The sequence below is a fragment of the Ceratosolen solmsi genome, unplaced genomic scaffold (genome assembly GCF_000503995.2).
Source record: "Ceratosolen solmsi marchali unplaced genomic scaffold, CerSol_1.0 scaffold49, whole genome shotgun sequence".
NCBI classification, from domain to species: Eukaryota; Metazoa; Arthropoda; class Insecta; order Hymenoptera; family Agaonidae; genus Ceratosolen; species Ceratosolen solmsi.
This window is the reverse complement of record NW_011948450.1, coordinates 463,015-488,356: the sequence shown is the minus strand read 5'-3', so window position 1 is coordinate 488,356 and position 25,342 is coordinate 463,015. Positions and strand designations below refer to the sequence as shown.

Sequence of the window (25,342 nt, the reverse complement as noted above, 5' to 3'; positions counted from 1 at the left end):
GCATACAATTGAATAATTGTTATAAAAAATTGTATACTTTTGTACAAAAATTCGCATGATTTTCTTTTTTCTGATAGGTATACATTTTAATAAGAATGTACTCTTAAATCTTAAAAAAATATTACTTTATATAACGTATTATGAGAACCCAAATAATTCAATTCCAATACAATACAAATTATACAATACAAATTACAATACAAATTTCTTTTGTAGGGGTCATAAAAATTAAAGGACACATCTCGTCAGATGAGGAAAGATTCATAGATACCACATGTAGATAAAAATTGCTAGTTGGAAAAACACAGATTTTCATATTAAAAAATGTGAATTATGATGTGATAATTGAAATTACAAATTAGTTAAAAATATCAAAACCGAATTAGTGGTGGGTTGTTGAAACAGAAATTAATTTATCATGCTAGGATAAAAAAAACTACAGCCACGGTTTTTATATTAATTATTGCTCTTTAATTATGATGACTGAGAAAGAAATACAAACTGTACGTAATTAATTAAAGCCATATAAGGCAAGTCGAAAAAATTGAAGGACCATTTCATCATTGATTTAAGAAACAGGTATTGGTAAGTTTACCTCAATGTGAAAAATACAATCTACACAGGATTTATATCTAACTCATATTTTATTATTTAAAGTTTATAAAAATTCTTATATTTGAAATTTATAAATTTCTTTTAAAAACAAAATCTGCCAGTGGCAAATTTGTTAGGCTTCTAAGAAAAAAAGATACCTATAAACATAATAGTTACAATTTGTGTAAAAAAAAATTAAACAAAAGAGTAAATTTCTAAATAATTATTCATTGAATAAAAAATCATAGAATAATCACATTTTGTGTGCATGTATTCATTTATATATAAATATATTATCAGAATAATAAAAACTAAAATAAATTAAAGTAATATAATCAGTTTTAAGTTTGTATAAATTTACTTGTTTTAAATACTCTTTATATAATAGTATTAAATATTAATTAAATATTGATAAGATTAAGTGATTTACTTAAAGCATGCATAATTTATGCATATTAAACAATTTTAATAAATAAAAATCATTACTCTAGTAATAATAAAAATTGCATCTTATGGTAGACTATTTTATCTAACAAGCTTTGTAACGAGACAGAATTCCTTAGTAAGTAATCGTCATTTTTTACCACTTTTGGTTGTTATAACATTTATATATTATTTAATACATTTAATATATAATTAGGTATGTACTTGGGTTATTTTTGCAACAAATAATTAATGTCAAATATTACAATTATAAAGTTTAAATGTAAACACAACTGTACTTACAAATCACTAAATGTGTTATAAGCAAATCAGACATTTTATATATATCTATTATATTTTGGTGCTTGTATGCAGTGTTATTACTATATAATTTATACCAGTGTTGCATAAAAATATGTTATTATCTCATGATTGTATTTATACTTAATGTAAAGAACCCCATAAGATCGTACTTATTTAAACATTTGTTCTATTGATATAGCATTGGCTATTAACAATTTGAGATTTTTTTTATTAATAAATGAAATTTTTTTTTCAATTGGAATGACAGCTCCTTGTTTTAAATGACGATTCTTTTTTCTTTTATTTTCTTTTGAATACACGAGGACGTGAACGACATGATATAAAATAGAATATATACTCGAAAGTCACAATAAAAATGTAAATGAATCCTAATAAATTCAAGTTCTGAGTTCCATTTCTTATGTATGATTATTTAGAAGTAATAATGTTAAGCGTTATGGTTAAGAATATAATTATTTTTTTATATAATGTAATTGATCTTTTTTGTAGATTTGTAGTTCATAAATAAATTATTATAATTTAATGAAATTTTTAATATTTATATAACTATGTTTACTATTTTCCCGATCATAATTAATCAATAATTTATTATATTAAACAAGAATTATATCGAATGAATATAAAAATATGCTTTTCAATAATTTTTATTACATTAACATTTATTTTGTTTTTATTCTTGATTATTGAGAATTTAAAAAAAGTTTATTATTTAATACAGGAATTCAATTTCTTGTATAACATCTTGTATAAGAGCACATCAAAATATAAATCAGAAATTATTTTATTGTCCAAATTATGTAAAAAAATATATTTAAAAATTTTTTCATCAAGTATCACTGATATACGGTAATTTTTTTATTTTTTCTCTTTTTAATAAAGTATATAATTAACATTTTTTATTTATACAATAGGAAATTTTATTTTGTAATTATATACTTTTTGGAAATTTGATATTTCTATTTATTATTTATGTTTCCTTTAATCTTTTGTACAAATTGTCATTAAGTTGTATTGTATATGTATGAATTCAAAGATGTATTATATCTTTTGTGTTTATATTAAAAACTACTTTTTTTATTTATGTAGGTAAATTATAAATGTATTAAATAATTGTTTTTTATCGTATAGTATTTAAACAAATATTAAAAATATAATGTAATTAAGGTGTATGTTATATTTAGCTGTGATGTCTGTACCATACAAAATTTATTCAGAATTTCGAATTAAATTTAAATAAACTATATTAATTAAGTACAATTATGCACAGCAAAACATAATATTATAGTAAAATATAATGTAGGTATAGTATGTTTAGATTAAAAAGTATCTATTTGTAAAAAAGGTGTAATGTAATACTTTTATTGAAGTATTTTAATTAAGAAATATTTTTTATCAAACTTGTCAAATACTAATATTTCGTGAAAATTTTTTTATATAAAATATAATATTAATATTATCTAAGTGTAAATTATTTATAATATTTATTTCATTTTGGTAATGAAGAATATTATATAAATAAATTAATTACTTTATTATATTTTATTATTTCTTATTACGTTCCTTATTGTTTTATATAATACTGCCATTTCTTATTGCAATTAATGATATTAAACTAACAATATACTTGTATATAATTGTATATAATAATATATAATTGTAATTAGAAAGTGGATTCTAAGCAGAAACATATTAATGAAAATATTTTTAAATTTAGTTTTATATTATAGATTTAGTTTTTTTTTTATTAAATTAAGTTGAATAAATATTTCTCAAGTTTTTATTTTGTAACACTATATTATTTTTAGACGATTTTATAACTTATTTTGAATTTATCATTATTAATATATCATGTTTAGTTATATAATACAGTATTGTCATTTTATCGTGTGCTATAAGTATACTAGTTCGGGATTAAGTAATAAGCCAGTTTCTATCGTTTCTTATAAATTGTATATGTAATTTATATGAAATCGAAAAATTGTAAATTATAGAATAAAATTAAACTAAATTAAAAATTTTAACTAAACTAAAAATTAAATCACATATATTTATTCATTGTTAGGATATTAAAAATTTAATTGCAAATAGTTTTGTAACAATTGAGTTGCGAATTCAATTATTTATAGAAGTTGTTATATTAAATAAAAATATTTTACTGCAATTATCTTATAAAATAAGTTTGAAAGAAAACGAACTCTACGAAGAATTAATTGAGAAATAATAAACTTATATTGTAAACCAACGCGTATTTTGTATAATTAATATAATTAAAGATTCTATATGCATGTTTGTTAATTCATAATCTAATGAAATTAACTTTTTAAAGATAATATTTCTAAAAATTATACATTTTTTTTTAGTTCACGCACATTATATCTAATTATATGAAAAATAAAATTAAATATATATATATTTATATTATTATAACATTTATAAATAAATATTTTTATAAATTATAATAGTTATTTATTTATTCATTTATATATATTTTTATAAATAAATATAAGAATATAAGCAAACAATAGAAAGTTTTGTCATTTATTTAAATTATCACTTTTTTGAGAAAAGTATATTTAAAAGTATGGAAGCTATCGTTTTCACGGGATACATAATAAAAATACAGTAAATTTTAAATTGCAAGTAATTAAAAAATGAAAGAAATAACATGATTAGAGTAACAGAGCAGAGGATGTACACTGTGCTCAAACGCTCAATAAAGCGTAAGAATTAAACTAGGTACTTCTTATAGAGTAATGTACAAGTAACCTGACCGTTAGGATCGTCAATTTCACATTTACATCTGATACAGATTCCAGAATAGTTGAAACTTTGGTTTTCTTGTTTTTCTTTTGTAAATGTTTAAAAAAATTTGTGTGTACTTTAATATTTATTATTAGATTATCATTAATTTTATTTGAGTGCTTTTTATTTTGGTTGTATTCTTAAGAAAATCAAGCAATAAATATTTGAAATTTTTTGATAAATCGAATAACTCCATTGTTGTACCAATTTTCTTTTCGTTTTAAAAAAGAGATCGATGGAAAATAAGGTTAAATATAAATTTGAAAGGATAGCAAAGAAGTCTGTGGACGTAAAATGACAGAGTCTGCTTCGACACAGAGTAAGGTAATTTTGACGAATCAGTCGCTGGCGTACATTCACTAATGGGTAGAGGAGGGGGGATAGAAAATAGCAAGTGAGAAAGTTCCGAATATTTCGAAAGCGTTAGTGTAGTAGCAGCCTGACAAAGATCGTGTGGTTATCGTTTGTTACTTTCACGATTTTTTCAATTTTAAATTATTCCTAAATTTTTTTATATCTTCCTGATTGAAAAAGACAAGGGGGCAAAAGTTTAATAACGAAAATAAGAAGTGCGTGCGTATATGCAGGGGTACGGGAAGTGGAAATTTATCAAGTCGTAAGCACGACGATTGTCTGTCTGGTTAACTAGCTTCTCTTTCTTGTTATTTTCTTACTGTTGCCGCCGCCATCACCGCCGTGACTGAATTATTTCCTGGTGCCTTTTAATTTCTCTTTATTATTTAAATTTGTATCTAGTAAAGAAAAAAAAAATAAAGAAACTACCGCAGTGTTGCGTGTGTCATAATACATTGGTTATTGAAATTTGACGTGCGATTCTTTACATCTTTTAAGTGACAAAAATATCAGTGTGACGTGAGCTCAAGCGAGTTGTGTAAGCAATAATGACCGACAAGAAAGGTAATTATGAAAGATCCATACGTGACAAAAGCACACCTACAACAGGCGCTTCGCCACCTTCCTTTATGTTTTATATATATAAGCCTCCGAGCTTAAATAGATTATTATATATCAGATATTAATTTGTTTTTAATTATTTTATTTTGTATTTTTTATCTAATAATTATTGGAGTATGGCAATGAAACTAAGGACCGTTCATGTCTCTTGTTTTCTCTTTCTTTTTCATCTCACCCCTCCCTTTTTCTCTTACATGATCTTGCTAAAACTCTTGTTTTCATTTCAAAAGATATTCTAATTATATCTTTCCATTATATTCCACTTTTTTCATCTTATTACATTTTTTCTTACTATAATTAGTTTTCTTTATTATCTTGTTCCTACTAATTCTTTGGGGTTTCATGTTTCAACCATCTTTCCTTCCTTTTTTTTATTTTTACTTTTGTTTAACATATTGCAATTTTTATTTTTCTTAATTGGAATTTTTCAAAATCTGTAATTAAAAATAAAAATATTTCTCTTATAATTTAGTTGAAAGCGTGTAATGTTTGCATCCTTAAAAATAGAGAAGTTTCCCACTTTTGACATGAATCAATACGGTTTTACAATCGTCTATTTCCCTCTCTCCGTTCCTTTGCTTCTTCCTACTGCATAGACTAAGCGTATAAACAAAATGGCCTCCGCGCAAAGGTTTGGTATTTACCAAAACTAATGGAGTAAAGGAGAAAAAGAAATTAATGCAAGAGATTGAATCTGAGAAAGGGAAGATATACTTCTTTCATTGCTCATAATAACAGAATTTTTGTATTTTTTTTATTTTACACATGTATTATTTTTTTAAAACAGATAAAATGAAAATGTATTTTTGTTGTGTAAATGTATTGATGTAATATATATATTATCGTTTTTTTTTAACATAACGACAGTAATAATAATGTATTTGACCCTGGCATTATTACGTGAAACAAATTGATAAAGAAATAATTTATATTTATATAATCGCATATAAAACTATTTCAGGGATGAAAAAATAAAATAGAATGTATGAAGATAAATAATTACAAGCTAGTACGTAACTAAGAAACAGTATAGAGAGGCTAATGTAGTGAGAGTAACGTTGTTGTATTACATTACTTTGTATTCACATGAAGGTATTATGAGCATGTGAATATTAAATATATATATATATATATATATATATATATATATATATACTTTCTAAGTAGCAAGATGCTGAAATTGATAGACAATGTTTCAAAAATTAATTTTATTATAGTAATTACTAAAAATAAAAAGAATACAGATTTTTTATATATTCATTTATACAATTAATTTCGTTAACATAAATGCAATATATACACAGAATTATATCATTTTCCATTTGATGAATATTATAGAGTTTGTGGAATAATAAAGATTATGAATAAAGAGTTATTAAAATTTGAATTTTTTATATTTATAAAATGAAGTTAAAAATAATATATTCATTTGATTTTATACAAAGAATATATTTATTGATCTACTTGCTCTATTTTTAATATAAATGTAAATCATTAATAATTTATATTTATTAAATTATACAATTGAAAATTGGTACAAATATTTTTTGAACTTGTTGACATCAATTATATCATTATAATTTTAAATGTTTATACATAATTCAATAATATTATCTTTAATATTAATCCAAATATTTTATTATTTATTTAATATAATTAATTTTTAATGGTTATTAGGAATAAGGTGCGTCAGTATTTTATTCTCATTTTTAAATTATACAATAAAATATTTAATATAATTCATGCTGTCTCAATATTGCTTAATATATGTAGAATTAAGAATTTAAAAAACACAATACCTAGATATAAGATTTGATAAATAAAAATAGATTAAGTAATATGTAGATTGGGGATTAATAATTATTATATATTCAATTTGTTAATTTGAGTCTTTTTATAATTATACTGTCAATTTGACAGTAGTCAACAATGTGAGGGTAGTTCCTACAGTTCTAGCTGTCAATATGTTTGCAGTGGACCACAGACATATCAAAGACGATTTGATCCAAGTCAGTAGGTGGAGCCTAGAAGACTGGAACTTGCGCAGCCTAAGCCACGTATCTAACCTCAGCTTCTCTATATATTACCTTAAATCACTACGTGTTTAATTATTAATTATACCATTATAAATACATATATATATATATACACTTCATTAAGTATATATATATATATAAAAACAATAAAGCACTGTATGCCTTCAAATGCAAAAAGTATCGATATTCAATCTTATCACTTAGCAATCAATTGAATTGTAATAAAATATATATAAAATATTTTATTTAAGTTTTAAAAATACATAATTTAATTTATAAAACTTTGTTAGTCATGTTAATTACGTAATTAATTGCAGAACCAATTACAAATTGAACGGAAATATATATATACATAAATTTGTTTTATGAAAATATTTGATTTGAAAATATATGAATAGATCAATAATGTTAATTATCTATACAAAACAAGATATTTTTAATTTTGAAATTAATAGTTTATTATTTTATAAAATTTCCCATTAAAAATTAAAACAAGTTTTGGCTTGCAGATCTCAAAAAACTTATGATAGGCTATACTTTTTGAATTGGAGACATCAGCTTTTATATATCCACATCAATATAAACATTAGATATTGATACGGATGTACTGATATTTTGTACTGAAACGTGGTATTGGCTGACTGCTTAATTTGTTCCTTTTTTAACAACCACCATGTCCTGCTGATGTACAGATTTTTATGTATTTATTTTAAATTGAATATATACAATTTTTTGTATATTTTAGAAAACTGTACATAAGCATTGATGACAAATCAGCAGGGTGGACACGAATGCTGTATCTAAGCTCAGCGTATTTATAATACTTTTATACAATAGTAAATCGGTAGCTCACTTTTAACAATAGTGCATGTGCTTTTTTAATTTGCCATAAGTTTCTCTTGAAATTATTTTAATCTATATTTAATAAATTTCAAAAGATAAAAATGTGATAAAACTTGTGGTTAAAAATTGCATGAATGTAAAATTTAAAAATATATTTTAAAAATTGTAGATGGATTGGTTTTTTCTAATAGAATTAGTATTTTAAAATATTTATTTTAGCAACATTTTTATAATAAAAAATGTAATATCATATTTATTTTGTAAGCTTATTCATATTTATTGTTAACTAAAAATATGAAATTACCTTTAAAAATTTTATTAGCAAATTTATTTATGTTAACAATATATATATATATATATATACAATTTAGTTAACTTGATAAATTAGAATTTTAGTTTGCATGATAATATTCAAAATATTTAAAAAATTGTAAGTATCTTTGTCCATTTTATTGAAAATAAATTTTTTTTTACTGCATATTATTTTGTTTGTTATGAAATTAATTTACAATAATGTATAGAAATTGATAAAGATGTTTGCATTAGTTTAGTATATTTTAAAATTGTTATTTTGCATGAATTTATGTGTTAATTCAATTTTTTACATTTTTCTTCGTTGGTCTCTTTTTATCTCATGCTTTTTCAAATGCATGAAATACAATTATATTTGAAACTATAATATTTGCTTTTAAAGTTAATTGTAAAAAGAGATCGCATATATATTTTTATTAAAAATTTATAATCTATTTTATTTTATACAAAAAACGAGAAATTTCTACTAAATTAATTTGTAAAGACTAAAGAGGGAATAGAAAATTCTTCTCAATTATTTGATTGCTTTCAATTTACGAATTTCGGGATTATAGAAATTTCTTTTATTTTTTGATTTGGCACGTGACAAAGCATGTATTAAAATGTGTATACTGTTAATAGTGAGCTTAATTATAACAGCGTTAAATACAATTTAATAAATCTATAATATTTATCAAGGGGTCTTTATAGTGATAATTAAGCGATAAAACTATTTATTTTTATTATAATTTAAAAAATTCTTTTTTAAAATTCAAAATAAATAATTTCGTTAATCGCTTTATACACTTGAAGACATGCTAGTGTTTCATTGAAGCATTTCGGTACATTCCCATCTTTAATAAAGCGAACGAATGTACAACCCTTAGGCTTGTGAAGTTCATCATAATTTAACTAAAACTAATTTTAATCTTTATTAAGAATTCTGTTTCATAAAGCAGTTATATATATTTGGCTCGGAAGCAAACTTAGTCGAATGCTTATGGGACAGTTTGAAGGCAGGAAAATTTCACTTTATAGTAACATAAAATTAGTAATTTATTACATAATTCATCATTATTAAATTCGATGATTGTTTGCACCGTGGCACACATAATTTTATATATTGAACACCATTTCATTACAAGAATCGAGTTTATTTTAAATGCAACATTTCTTATTCAAATTAAGAATAATAATTTAGGAATAATAACTCTAAATAATAAGTAATAAGTAGTATAAAATGTTATTTATTTATAATATAATGATTCTTGTTTGTAAATGAGGGCTCAGTAATGGACAATTTGGTGTGGGCTGACATTTATGTTAGAATACAACATGTCCATTAGCGGTACTGAGCAAATATTGTACGCAAATACAATTTTACCAATTAGAATTTTAAATATTTACTAAAGCATTTTTTTACTATTATTAATCAAAATAATTTGTTAAAATAAAGCGGAATGAATCACATATTGATTTTGCGTATTTTTAATGCTACAGTACTGTATATAATTAAAAATTTTTTTTTTAATTTGGGTAATTTGTATTAATTGGTAAATTATACTAAAATTTACAATCATTAATACAAAAAATGTGTATGGTTTTTTAATAAAAATTGCGCAATGCTTTTTAAGCCGTGTAATTGTCAATAATACGAACTACCTAACCAATGATTATATACTACGCAAATACAAGAACTTTTAATCATGTTTGATCTTTATATATTGGATATTTGCAGAAATTTGTGGTTTGCTGAATCTTGTCACGACCTTTTGAATGTGTGGAACTTGATATATATATACATAAATATTATACATATTCATCGTACCACATTACTCATTGTATAAATTACACATTCACCGCTCGAACACAACTTCTTGGTCAATCTCTTGAATAAAATTGAACTTTCGTCTGGTTGAAAAAATGTACCACCTAATATACATTAAATTAGCTTGTTTTACCATAATTTTTTTTCAAAAGAAATCATATTTTTTACATATGGCTTTATTTTAGCTCAGTTTTATTATTCTTTTTTCACTTGAAACAAACCTTAGAGAATTTAGTGCTTATAAAATATATCTATCCACTTATTAATCGGATTTTAGCAAATTTATTCTTGCAAATTTTCTCTCAGGTTTGACTATTTAGACGAATGTATTGGCTTTTACCTTGTAACGCTATTTGCTTTGAATCGGTTTCGTATTATGCCTTAGTTTTAGAATTCAAGGTAGGTGAAAAATGCGAGAATCAATTCATAAGAATAATTTTAATCTTTTGAGTTGAAGTAATTTTTATAAATAACTATGTTTATTTATTTCATAATTAAAATGAACAGAAAATTATTCTGGAATTGAATCACGTTAAATGTGCTTGCCTTCGATTCGATTTCTTGATGAAAGTTTTAAATGTAATAATAATAAGTTTTTACAAATTAATTTATAACTTATATAGTCAATTATATATATATATATATATATATATATATATGCGCGCGCGTGTTGTGTGTACTGTGTGTGTGTACGCGCGCGCGCGTCTGTTATATATATATCGAAGGTAAATAGCACATCTGAGATGCCCAACTCATATCGATCGTAAAATAATGAAAAATTTAAGGAATGCAAATGAAACTGACAGAGATAATACATGACTTTAATACAAGAAAATTGTTTAGATAATAAAGTTCATTACCTACAAATTGTAGACTCCGGTCGGTGTTGAATGGGCAATATATACTATTCTTTCAGTTATTTTATTTCACCATTATTTAGTGACTAACATTGTTTAAGCTTCAATTAGTATTTTGATCAAAACGGTGTTATGTCATGTGTAAAATATACTTGGGTGTGGGAGTATTATTTTCAGCCTCAAACTTTTATCGTATCCAATTAAGTAGTTTTAAATATTATTTTCAGAATATGAACCCGTGATTAAATATGTACTTGTGTATTATTGGACACGTTCAATAGTTTAAGGCATAAAAATACTTTATACATTCACCTAAGTGTATTGTGGATATATAAAGTATATAATATCTGTGGGCTTTTGGTACTGTGTACCGTTGGCTTAAATCAAACTAAAAAATATTATAAAAACAATATTTATTTATTGAATGGATTTATGTTGCAGCATATCCAGTAGCTCCTCACCCGCCTACTGGTTTTGTTCCAGCTCAGGCACAACCAACTGCATATGGTGGTAAGTTTATTTTCAAATGTAATCTTAACTTTTTATGTTCTTAAGTGGTTTTATTAAGATTATTTTTACAGTTCCAGGAGCTGCACCGTATGGGGTTTTTCCAAATCAACCTCAACTTTATGCTACGCAAGGACCACCACCTCCAACATATGATCAAACTCTTACACATCCAATGGTGATTACATTTTATTGATTATTCTTTTATTGTAAGTGTGTATAATAAAATTAATTAAAGTATAAATTATTTATTAATGTATATAATCAACTTCTGTTCTTAAATCCCTAATAAAATATTGTTAGCAATGAAAAATTAAAAATATAATAATGTCAATTGGCAGTTAATTAAAATATTTACAAATTATTACTAATTAAAATAAATTTTTTATTTTTATGAAGAGTTTTAAATTTATATTGTACTATAATTTTAGATGTACCAACCAATGTATGGTCAAGGTTATCCTGGAGGATACTTGGCTGGTTACCCAACTGCCTATGGACCACTTCAGTATTATCCACCATTAGCAGCAGCTGCAGCCTATTATCCCACTGCTATGCAACCTGCTCCAGTTAGGCCAACAATTATGGTATCCGTAAGTTTTTATTGTTATGTTTCAATCTATGATTTTTGAAATTTTATTAATAATTGTATGGAACACATATCATTTAAACTTAAACTGAATAGTTATAATCAAATGATTACATAAAATTATACATAGCCTTTTACATATTTTCTTAGTTCCATTTTTGTATCAATTTAATTCAGTTTTTTAAAATATATTCATTTCCAATAAATATTATATTGGGTAACATGCAAACAATTTTAAATTTTATAAATGACTATTTTTGTTTAATTGTTGATTTAATTTTAACAAGTTGTTTTGAATATTAAAATATTTTAATATTTTGCTATTTATTTAATAAGAAAAATAATCATGCATTGATCTAAAACAGTAAATTAAAGTTATATTAAAAATATTTAGATAATTTAATACATATTTTTAATAAATACAAGAATAAATGAATCTAAGATTCAATTTATCTTTAAAGCAGAATGGTTTTGATGGCTCAAGATTTGATGGAATATCACAACCAGTACTCCCTCCACCTCCACCTGGTGTAGCTGCAAATGCGGCACAATTAGCTGCAATGGCAGGTCATAGTGTCGCACTTTCGCAAAAGAAGGGTTCGTTCTTAGGAGGAGGAACAGATGGTGGTTACACATTTTGGTAAATCGTAATCGTGAACTAAAAAGTTCGCACGTTAAGAAGAGTGAACAAAAGAAGAAACAAAGGCATTGTTGTTAAGATCCGTATAGGCAAAATAGAACAAAAAATTCGACTGTTTCCAGAGTCTATACTTTTTTCCTGTTGGGTATTACATATTTGTTGAGAGACCATTTTTAATGGCTGATATTAACATCAATCTGTCTGTCTTTAAACTGAAACAAGACCACGATGAATAAATTTAAAAATGTTTCAAACCAAATTTTAATTTTTGCTTTTCAGGATACATCTTTATTACATCTACCTCCGTTTTATAGTTCTATAATTGTGATTTGTTTCATGGTCTTCTTTCTATTTGACAGCCAGACTATACACCTACGAATTTTTCTTATTGTGAAAAACCTTGAATCACTTTTGTAGAGAAGATAAAAAATGGACTGCTCAGTATTAAAAAACATTTGAGAATAGATATGCTACTATAAAGAGAACACTCTTGACGATTTAGGCGAGATCATTTATAGTAAAAGAAATTATTTAAAGAGACAAAAATTAGGGATTGATAAATACATAAATAGAGAGAGAGAGAGAGAGAGAGAAAGCAATACCTGTCATCTGCAGATAAGCAAATATATTTGAAAATGTGTTCTAATATTTTTTTTAAACGTTACTTGGTAGACTAAAAAAAAGGGAATTGCTCTGAATATTTCATAAATTAATTTTTTTTAATACTTATTTTGATTTATTATTAATAACCCTTAACTCAATTTAATTAAACTCATTAGTATTTTTTGAGTTTCATGAAATTTGTTATTAGTGAATTTGATATTTATTATTGTAAAATAAATAAATCAGTTATAAATAATTCTTAAAGTTCAAAAATAAAATTTTACATTACAAATAAAGAAAATAATACGTAGTTACTAGAATAAAAAACAATTAAAAAAATATTTTCTTCATTTATCAAGAAATTATTTATTATAAATATACAGTAATATATACAGTATATTTAGTAAAAATAAAATATCTACAAACACGTTTGTAGATTAAACATCATTTATACCTTTTCAAATATTTGATTAATTACTAATATTTCTTTTCAGATACAAAAATCCTTTTTCTTATAGTAGTCTTTCGAGTCGTTTAATAATTTTTTTATGCAGATCAGATCAGGTAAACCTTATTTAATTGAAAATAATGTAAAGAAGAATTGTTCACGGTATAATATGTTTGCAACAACTTCCACTAATATGATGAATACTGTAATTTATGTTCATTATTGATCTGCAATTGTTTTCATATACATAAATAATTATATTTGTTAAATTGAATGAATCTCAAATAAACTGCAAGAGTGAAACTCTAGAAGAATAGTTAAAACCCAGAATAAAAGAAAGAAAGGGTTTAAGCACATTTCATTAGAAGAATACAAATTCATTTATCTGACTAGACAATTATGTCATGAACAATTCTTATGTCATAAAAGGTAAGACTAATTATTTGAACATAAATCCATGCAGTTACACTGTTTCATTAGTATATATTAGGTAGTATCGTCTCTATCCATAAAGATTTCAAATCTGTAGTGCATTTATCTTTCTCATAATTGATTATTAGTGCTTTGAAGCATTTTTAAATTAAAACATCTGCCTTGCTCTGTGATCATAGAAATAGTAAAACGAGTCAGTTAGAACTTATTTTACAGTTCTGTCTGCATTCTCATACTAAATATGATATTTAATTAAGCAATTGCATCAGAGTTAAAAATTTACAATCAGTGCTAACCTATATTATAACTGAAAGATGTAATTTTATTTAAAATTTTCAGTCATGTTAATGCCAAGCTTAAAAATGAATCATAATTGCAATTAATTAGGCACAATTATAAGAATTGTCATTTCAATTTAAGCGTACTTTCAAGCACAAATTTTTTTATTTATTATTTTTTTTTTTTAATATAAAGTATTGCGTGAATAAACATCGTATTGGTAAATAATGATTAATAAAATCATTTTTGTATCTAATGATTTGATTCTTTATTATTAAACTTAAAAATACTCAAACGTGACAAGCATTTATTAATACAGAATTGTTATTTCGTAGTATAAGAAAATCTACGCCAATTTTTTAACCGAGTATAATTCACAAAACTATAGTTATTTTTCTCGATATTAATATTGCTAAAATAAAAAATTTTAATTAAAGCTTGTATCATTCCATTTTCAAATTATTATTTTAAAAGATGAGTCATGTTTGAGAATTTCATGTCATAAAATGATATACTAAGCAAAAAATAAGATATAAACAACTAAGTACGTACTGGTATTTCCTTTATTCAATATCATTTTTACATCAATTTGTTTCACAGTAAAAAGATGGATATTTAAAAAAAAAACAATAACTATGTATTAATAATTATTCAACTTTTAAAAAAAATTTAAACATTAACAAAAGTTTGAATAATAAAAAGAAATTGTATCATTGATATTTATATGTATATTAGATTACTTTATTGATTTATTTATGATAAATATTTTTAAATTCAATTTTTTGCAATGCATTTTAACAAATTGCTTATATCAAATGGCAATGATAAGGTTTTATAACATGGAATGCGTGCAATAAACAACCATCGCTATTGTAACAATAAAATAAATTGTATTAATTGCAATGATAAAATTTGTCATGTTAAAGAAACATTGACAAAAATGTCCAATATAACAGTTAATAAACATTATGACCATACATTACGAAATAAGAATTATTATACACTTTATTTATACAATTATACTTTAAAAAATGTGTATTGTTTAATTTTTAAACTATTTGAAGTTTTTATAAAACAATCAATTATCAAATGTTTCAGAAGCTAAAGTATTTTTTATTGAATTTAAAAATGTTGGTAAAACATTGCAACAAGTATCTACGCACGTTGTTGCACATTTTTCAAATTCATTACTAAATTTATCTATATCACTTTGAGCTAAATTTGATCCTATTTTGTCTTTAATTTCATCATTGCATTCCATAACACATCTTTGTAATCGATTCTAAAATAAAATAATAGAAATTTTAAGCTCTACTTTTAATTTGAAATAAATTTATTCATTTTGTAAAAGACTAAGTACCTGTATTCTATCAAATTCATTTTGAACATATCTTTGTGCTTTATTTAATAAAACACTACAATTTTCTACACACTTGTATACTTTTTGAACAGTATAAGTTTTATTATCGCAGCATATTGCTGCACATCTATGCATATCCCCCTAGAAATGCATTTTTACAAAAACAAATTAATATAATATACACACAAAAAAATAAATTTCACATTCTGATAGTACATTGTATTTTATATACAAAATCAACATTATAATTTTATGCCATTTAACACGTGTCAGATAATTGAACCTTCTAAATTCCGATTACCTGCATATTTCGAAGATATGTTATGTCTATGTCTTCAATGATTTTTGTCATAAGATCTTCAATTCGTTTCCTTTGTTCATCAACCATTTCTTTATTCAATTTTATTATCTTATATTTTAAAAATATACTTCATTTAAAACCTACCTCCATTAACCAACCAAACCTTGAAAGTATATAATAAAACAGTATAGGCAGATATATCTTTCATTGCCCAAATCGGATACATTTTAAGTTTAATTTGCGCTTTAAAAATTTTAGGCAAAAAAATGAAAATATGTAGGCTTATAACATTGATAACTTTTGAATTTTTTATTAATTTGTTCTATTAAACCATGTAAAATATTTTTTGAAATTAATAAAAAGAAATTATTCAACCCCTCGAAACAAATATGCCCATGTGTTAATAAAGTAAAACGATAATGACTTGACAGTATTTGATAAATTTATGTTTTTATTTACTTTAAGTAATGTTATATTTGTAATCATAATTATTTATATTCAAAATTAAAGCTCTTACAATTTAATTGTATAACTATATAATATACTATATTAAAAAGCGCGAAGTACAAAATGTGTATTGAACAATATTTTTCATAAAGAAATTGTTTTATTATATAATTTACGAAAAAATCAATTTAGATTTAATAAATTTCATTATAAAATATTAAAATAAATAGGAAAAAACTTGTTTCCATTAATTTATTTTTTAGCAATAACTTTTTAAATGATTTAATATATTTTTTAGTATTTAAAATACACTTAAATAATTAGCAATTTTTATATAATAATAAATTTATATACAAGTTATATATAGCGTACATATATAGCTATATACAAAAAAACAAAAATCTTTATACTTTATACCAAAACGGAGATTTTCATATATTTTTTAAATGGTATATTTGTCAAGGTATAAGAAACGATATATATAACTAAAATTGACTAAATATTTTCAACTTTTATTAATATAACATTAGTTAGCATCAACTATGAAATTGGTAATATGACAAACGGATTATGTTAGATGATAATGAATAAAAATAGTGTTCAATCAGAAACATAATTGAGATATGTTTCTTTTGTGAATGTAGCTATGAGTACAAATCATACTAATTGCTGCTCTTTAAATTTTTATTAATAAATTCAACTTTAGAATAAATGTGTTTACTATTTCAAGAAAATCATTTTTAATACTGTAAATAATTGAATTAATTTTATATTAATAAACTTTTTTCTACATAAACATTCACAATAATATTAGAAAAAAGTATAAATGATTAAATCAATTTTTAGAAATTAATATTCGATATATATTTCGTGTCATAGCTTGTTTCACGAGGTACTTCTTTCAAAGAATATTAAACATACTTTAAATAGAATAGCACGCAAATTTAGTTAGTTTATATAGTAAACTACTTATTGCTCAATATTATTAGCGATCTATAAATATTCCAAAGCAATTAGTTCTGATGCAATTGAATTATATTGTTAAATTTTGAATCATTTACGTATAAATAAACAATTTCACTTTTTTTCTCATACGTAGCTCATAGATTCGTTGATGAAACTGAATATCTTAACATCTTTATTTTTATATTAAACATAAATGATAATCTATATTTTGTTTTCATTTTGCATCATAAATAATGCAACCTCTAAATATAGTTTTGCAATCGTGATTTCTCAATTTGTTTTTTAGAATTCTAGTATTAACAACAATCTTAAAATATGGACTTTATCATTGGTCCTCGATGCTTATGATTTACAAAAAAACTGATTAAAATTATGTTTACATTTTATAAAGAAATATTAATATTTAAAAAAAAATTTAAATAGAAAAAGATTAAAACATGAATGAAAAAATAGAAATATTAATAGTAATATATTAAATTAAGAAAAAATATTATTAATAAAAGATAAAAAATTAGTTTTTAAATTTACATAAAATAAATAAATTTTAATTTGTATTTTTAAGTATTCATTATTCATTTTAAGCATTCATATAATAATTAGTATCAAGTAACAAATTTAAATTAAATAACTTTTATTGACAAAAATATAAATTATTTTATATGTATACATACAGATATAGCAATTATACAACTGTTTACAGAAATTTGTACATAAAAAAGTATTAAAATTTACTCAATTAAAAATAAAAATATTAACCATAATAGATGAATTAATATAATAAATATATTATAATATATATTACTTTTTTTTAATATACAAATATATGTAAAATGTTTTGAAAATATATTTTAAAAAGGCAGAACACAAAATATATGAACTTCCTTATTGTTTATAATGGAAAGTATCTGGTAATTTTTTCTCGGGTAATGCATTATTTTTATTATTGTGGTTCTTTGGACTTGGAATATATATTGCCTATATTATTTCTTGAATATCCTACAGAATTTCATATTGTACGAATTCCAAAGAGCTAATAAGCTTAAGCTGGCAATGCGCATGTTTAAAAAATGCATACTGCATCATTTGTAAGACGTACTGTATGGTCAAACCTTCGCAGAGAATGTAGTATAATACAAGTACGTAGTTCAATTTAAGATTAATCTGGTTTCTGAACAAATTTAGTATGAATATCTAATATATTAAATAATTTGAAATAAAAGATTACTCAAAATATGTTGAATAATAGAATTTTTAACTACGTATTATAATTATATAGCAATTTTTACGTAATTTCATTTTATAAATTTCTAATTTCTGTGAAATAAAGTCATGAATTAAGATTTTATCAAAATATTGATTTATAATACATAGTACTTGAAACTATTAAATTACTTTTAATAGTATGCATTTTTGTGTAAGTTAAAAAAAATAATTATTTGAGTGTGTAGTAATTATTGTTTATATGTTATAAATATAAAAAATGTTAATAATCAAATAATTTTTTATAGTATATTTATTGTAAAATATTTTTACACTGCCAAAAATTTAGTTTTAATTAGTTTTTCTACATAATATAAATTCATAAATAAAACATAATGTAATGTCTTAATATTTGCTGATCAATATAAAAATTGAATTACTTTCATCATAATAAAAATGTGTTGCCTGAGTAATATTACGATTAAAATATTTTATTTGTCATAAACATAAACAGTAGATCTTAAATTTTTATGAAAATTATTAAACTAATTAGTATTTTGTCGTGTTAATTTCTCACATATATTATGGCTTATTATTGATATTTATATAGATAAAGATGTTTTCTTAAGCAATTGAAGAACTATAGTATCAAAAAAAGAAAAAATATTATTATAGTCATAAACACTTATAATATATACTTTATTGTATACAAATTCAAGCATATACAAAAAAAAACCAAACATACATTCATTTTAATTAGTTTCAAAACCTTAGTAATGACAATAATGTAAAGATAGATTAAGTAATTTACACATTACGTTAAAATTAATATCAAAATATATTTTACATTACTAAGTAAAATTATTTTTGGAAAATAATAAATAAAAACTAAGTGTTTAATTTATTCTTGACATTTAAATAAATTTGTTATAATTTTTTTAAATTAATTTTTATTTTATTTATAACTTATATGATAGGTAAATAAATTCTTATTTAGATAATATTGTATCTAACAATAATATTTAACACATTAATTTATATTATTAAACTAAGTAGTATCAATTAATAAACATTTAATATATATATAAATTTTTTAAATAAATCTTATAATTATGCATAATACAAAATTAATATTGTTTGGTATTTTTATTATTTATTTTATTTTTTTTATTTTTATTTATTTTTAATATATATTATAATAATGTATTATAATAATTTTAAGGATTTTAATTTTATATTGAATTCAGGCTGTCAAATTAAAAATATTAATGCTTAATTCCTAATTATAAATATATAAACATATTAAATTCAAAAACTTTTCTGATACATAATTATAATTATAATAGGAACTTTGGAATATAAAACAAGTTAAATTATTTTTCTTCAGTAGATATATTTATATAATTATTGAAAACTATGTTTGAATATTTATATATTATGCTGCTAATACAATTTTCAAACAAATAAATACAGCCTACTAATTATTCTCTACTAAATTAATGAATTAAATTTTTATTAGTGTATACACGTATTAATAAAATAAATTTTATATATTTAATAATATTGAGTCAAATATATTTGTTTTAATACATTACTAATGTATTTAAAACATTGATTTAAAAAAATCTAATTTTCTAATATCACAAAAAATAAATTTAAAGACAGTTTATGAAAATTAAAAAAATGCTTATTTATCTGAAATAATTTTAAAAGAAAATGTCATTTTAATGAGTATTTTAAAGTGAATAACAAATTTTTTTATTGTAACATAATTATTGAATAACATTCTTTATTAAAGTTTTATTTATATTTTTTAAATAGTTGCATGAATATCATGTGATATATTTTCTATGATAGTAATAAATTATATACTGTGTTATATACCTAATGTAAATTAACAATACATAATGTAAAATTTTATTAAAATTACTTTAATAATTAGTACTAATTAATAATATATAATATAATAACAAGAAATTCTATAGCTGTACAAACAAAAAATCCAATGAACCTTCGGTCATATGTTAAAATGAAATATAAAGTTAATATTTTGAATTAATAAAAGAACATCTTTATGACTTAGTTTTAAGTATATAGTTAAATTTTTTTGAACATGCTTTTCAAAATATATTTATTTTTTAATTTTAAAAGTTTAAATTGATTACAAGTATATGAATTTTTAATAAAATTGAATAATTTATTGATTTAAGAATGTTACAAGAAATTAAATATTTGATTTATAATAACACTTTATACAAATAATTAGAATACAAATTTAAGGGAATAATAATTTTATAAATGAAATCGTATAAAAACAAATATTTTATTTATATTATAAAATAATTTAAATAACATAATGTTAATTTTAATATACATACTTTTTAGATCATTTTCTATCTGGTAGTATATCCTTTTGTGGATTACATATAACACAATTCTCCTAAAATTAAAACATGAAATAAGCTTTACAACAAATTTAATATTTTTGTACTATACGAATATTAGTGAATTATTTTTATCTTTTAATATTATCTAAAAAAAAAAATATATATATATATTTAATTTAAAAAGAAAAAATTTAATATAAATAATTTAATTACTACATATTATAAATTAAAAATATAAAAGATATAATTATTAAGAAGTAGAAATATTGAAAACAATAAAACTACGATTTAAAAAATCTGATTTAGAATAAAATATAAAATAAAAAGGATACGTTTTATTAAAATTGAATTGATTATCTTACTACAATTTGAAAATTTGGTAAACACTCTTCATGAAATGCATGTTTGCAATAAAAAATAACTAGATTTCTTGATTCTAAAAATTATATAATAGTATACGTTAGATATACAGAATAATTTATGGTATAAATGTGACTACGTACCTCTAACAATTATTTTTCTATGACAAGCTCCACACATTTGATCATCTAGAAATATTGTTTTTTAATATTATAAAATTATAAATAAAAGTATAATTGAACAAACATTTTTACCATCAATAAAAATTCCTTTTTGATGACATTTAACTAATCTTTCATGTAAGTTGAAATAGTCGCTAGATAAAATTTTTTTACAACCTTCTTGGACTGATATTTGAAGATTATAGTCACACATCATTTTTACCAATGCCTTTTTTAATCCAGGAATTTCTAAAGAAGGCTTTATTCTTTGAACAATTAGTTGGGGATCTACATACGTTCCAATTTTTTGAAGAAGAAAAGTAATAGCATCTAGAAATTATAATATTGCTAATTAAATTAATTCATTATCAATATTAGATTTATCATTTCATATATATTACATTACAAAAAGTTAAAGGTAAATAATTACCGGATTTGTTTAAAGAATAATTAATTAAATCATTCCATAACTCTTCATCATCATGCTCTTGACAAAATTTAATAGCACTTTCCATATCGTTAAGTTCTCTTGTCATTAGCTGTAATGCTTGTGATGTATTTCCCATTCTACCAAGTAAGTAGACCATTTCTGAATAAAACTGTTTCTGACTACAAATATCTAAGGCTTGCTGAATTGGATAATTATCTGAGCGTCTTAAAAGTGGTAAGAGCTTATCTCTAGAATAATCTGCATATAAACGCACGAGTAAACCATGATATTTTCCCTTAGAGTCTTTTGTATCTTTTTTATCTAAAGCATCTAAATACTGAAATATATTAAAAATTAATAAAAAATTAGTAAATATTTTTATAAATACACCAGTTTTATAATTTTATAATTTTACCATATATAAATATCTATGGTTATTTTGTAATTTTTGAACAACAATTTCGGATGGCACCTTGTCTTTTTCCAAAAAAAATTGTATAGCTCTATCAGCATCTAAATCCATTAAACCTTCAATCATATCATAAAATGAATTATAAAGTTGATGTTTTTGAATTAATAAAAATACATCCTTGTGCCTCAGTTTTAAATACATGGCTAAAGCTTTATCATATTTTCCATCATGACTATATAATATAGCTAATGCTTCAAGAAGTACATTGTGCAATTCATTATTATGGACTTGAAAATGCCCTAAAACCATATTTACAACAGCAGTCACTGTGTATAATTTAGGTGACCATTCTTTTACTAGTTGTAAGAAACCATCAGGATCTAATTTTAAATATTCATATAAAACCATTTCATATATATGTGGATCTAGTGTTACATCACCTCTAGGAAGATATGCCGAAATAGTACGTAATTGATGAACTTTAGCGAACTTATAAACTTCATCTTCCCAAAGTTTTTTGTTTTGACCCAATATTTTTAAACACAGTTTTCCTGCTTTATCATATTTTTCACAATTCAGCAAATAATCTAAATAAACACGACCTACATCTGTTAAAGAATGTTTACAATCTTTACCACCATTAAGCATTACGGCTTCTAGAGCTTTTTCAAATTTTTTATGATTCAGTAGCCATTCTATTTTATCATCTGCATCATATAAACTAGCAATAACAATGTCTTTAGGACTCACTATAAAAAATCTATAACAAATATAAATAAATCCATTGAATAGATTTTTAGATTATATATAAAACGCATTTTTCATATTCTTATATCATATCTATTCTAGATCATAATCTTATATTACAATATAATATTCAAATATGTATACAATCAAACAATACTTAGCTAATAAAATTAACTAAATCGCAAAACTGTTATTTTTGATATTTTTTTGACAAGAAATTATTAGTGTACCTGTTTTCTTCAATTAAACAATCTAAATGGTAATCATTACAAGTATATTCTTCATACCCTCTTAAGGACAGAGAATTTGCACAAAGAGTATTAAAATCTTGATATTTTGGTTCAATAACATGTAAAGTAGGTCGCAAACTTTTACCATTTTCAGTTAATTCTTTTAAACAGCCTAATAAAATCAATTGATTTTCTAGAGGTGCAATACCAGATATATAAAAATCCACTTGAAATGTAGATACTATTTAAATAAATGAATTAACTAAAGAGTTTAATTTTAATAATTAATAATAATATTTTATAATAAAAATACCTGGTTCAACAATAAATTCTGGTAATTCACGATTTACTAATTCTCGATTACAACGTTTCTTTATTTGACAAATTCTTACTGTATCTACCCATCCAATTAATAATGTTCTATCATCCGACCATCTAAGATTACATCGATAATGTTCAGGAGTAGCACTATAATATAAATTTATTATTAAAGCTATTTAATAGTATATATAAATTATAAAATTATTAAAGATTAAATAGTATAAATGCTTACTCAACTGTTCCTGCCCATTTAATAAGTCCTAATGAACATTTAGCATTTAAATCATATATTCTTACACTAGAATCAAATGCCCATGCTATAAATTGTCCTGCCCATGCTACAGCATATACGCCTCCTTCTGCTTCCCATAAAATGGTTGGCTTCATTCTTGATAAAAAAGTTTTCTCATATAAAACTAATTTATCTTCTCCTATAAAGACAAAGCAAATGTGAATTTCCTTATAAACTTTTATTACATATCAATAATGTTATTTACCTATAATAAATCTTCTACCACTTCCACTTTTATGATATTTTGGATCAATTGCTATAGTTTTTACCCAATGTCCTGTACTCATATTATGATTATTTTCAGTGCTGTATAATCCATATATAAAAACTCTTCCATCGTTACTACATGAAGCAATAAAATCTCCATTTTGATCAATGGATATTTGGTTGACAGCTACTGTATGTGCCTGAAGACTTTTGGACTCAATACTATTACCTTGATGATCAAGAATGTGAATCGTGCCCCAGTGAGAACCCAAACACAAAAACTAATAAAATATGAAAATTCTTAGTTTAAAAAACTATAATGTATCAATCAAGAAAAATTATTTTATAAATATAAGTCCTTTAAGAAATATATTTTTATAACAAAATTTAAATTTACCTTGGGATGAACAGCTATACAGCTGGCAGCATCTTTTTGTAAAATATTAACAAGATCATTTCGCATCCTTACATATTTCAATCTGGGTTCAATCTCATCATCGATTTCTGAATCATTTAAGTTATTTTGTTTACTCTGTAATGTTTTATAATGATAACATAAATAAAGATAAGTAGAATGTTATTTATCAATAACTTACTTTATCTCGACTATTTTCCATTATTCTATTTACTGTATAATAAAATAAAAATTACAAAATGCCGGTTCTTTGAATAATACAACTATGTAATTTCAAATAATACTTTTACTGTTTTGTAAGCTGATGTCACTAAATGCCTATAATTATTTTTATTATTAATATAACATTTGTCCAGAAACGTAGCCCAATAACAATCTAACATATTTGTCCCTTTAATTGACTCTACTTAATGGCGCACTTTTCAAATATAACAATTTTATTAATATTTATAAATATGCGTATTCAAGTAAAATATAAAAATAAATTTTAAACGAAAAATTTCTAATATATATGTACAATTTGTTTAAAATTAATTTTCATAAAGATTAGTTATTTATAATGAAATATCCGGTTATATCAATTGAAATATAAATGAATATTAATTTTCAGATAAACTATATTTCTGCAACTTACT

The 25,342-nt window shown here is 22.6% G+C and overlaps 3 protein-coding genes across 5 annotated transcripts; 1 reads left to right on the top strand and 2 right to left on the bottom strand.

The window, feature by feature from the left end:
• The first annotated feature begins 4,556 nt into the window (after positions 1 to 4,556).
• Positions 4,557 to 13,291, top strand: LOC105366525 (DAZ-associated protein 2). Of its 3 annotated transcripts, none has more exons than XM_011504998.1 (5): positions 4,557 to 5,061; positions 11,415 to 11,483; positions 11,555 to 11,658; positions 11,912 to 12,067; positions 12,534 to 13,291. In XM_011504998.1, exons 1-5 carry the CDS (start codon positions 5,046 to 5,048, stop codon positions 12,711 to 12,713), a joined length of 525 nt encoding a protein of 174 aa, XP_011503300.1. In that variant the 5' UTR covers positions 4,557 to 5,045; the 3' UTR covers positions 12,714 to 13,291. The 3 variants fall into 3 exon arrangements, with proteins under 3 accessions (XP_011503300.1, XP_011503299.1, XP_011503298.1); XM_011504997.1 differs by having other exon boundaries at positions 11,912 to 12,073; XM_011504996.1 differs by having other exon boundaries at positions 4,559 to 5,061; positions 11,912 to 12,073; positions 12,531 to 13,291.
• A 2,258-nt stretch (positions 13,292 to 15,549) lies between these two features.
• Positions 15,550 to 16,414, bottom strand: LOC105366557 (protein FAM136A). The gene is made up of 3 exons (XM_011505049.1): positions 16,133 to 16,414; positions 15,832 to 15,972; positions 15,550 to 15,753 (listed from the first exon to the last, which is right to left on the bottom strand). Exons 1-3 carry the CDS (start codon positions 16,217 to 16,219, stop codon positions 15,550 to 15,552), a joined length of 432 nt encoding a protein of 143 aa, XP_011503351.1. The 5' UTR covers positions 16,220 to 16,414.
• A 4,705-nt stretch (positions 16,415 to 21,119) lies between these two features.
• lt (vacuolar protein sorting-associated protein light) lies at positions 21,120 to 24,918 on the bottom strand. The gene is made up of 12 exons (XM_011504995.1): positions 24,889 to 24,918; positions 24,690 to 24,824; positions 24,291 to 24,573; positions 24,026 to 24,224; positions 23,786 to 23,940; positions 23,473 to 23,713; positions 22,499 to 23,255; positions 22,084 to 22,420; positions 21,747 to 21,983; positions 21,636 to 21,680; positions 21,495 to 21,568; positions 21,120 to 21,185 (listed from the first exon to the last, which is right to left on the bottom strand). Exons 1-12 carry the CDS (start codon positions 24,907 to 24,909, stop codon positions 21,132 to 21,134), a joined length of 2,538 nt encoding a protein of 845 aa, XP_011503297.1. The 5' UTR covers positions 24,910 to 24,918; the 3' UTR covers positions 21,120 to 21,131.
• Positions 24,919 to 25,342: the final 424 nt, after the last annotated feature.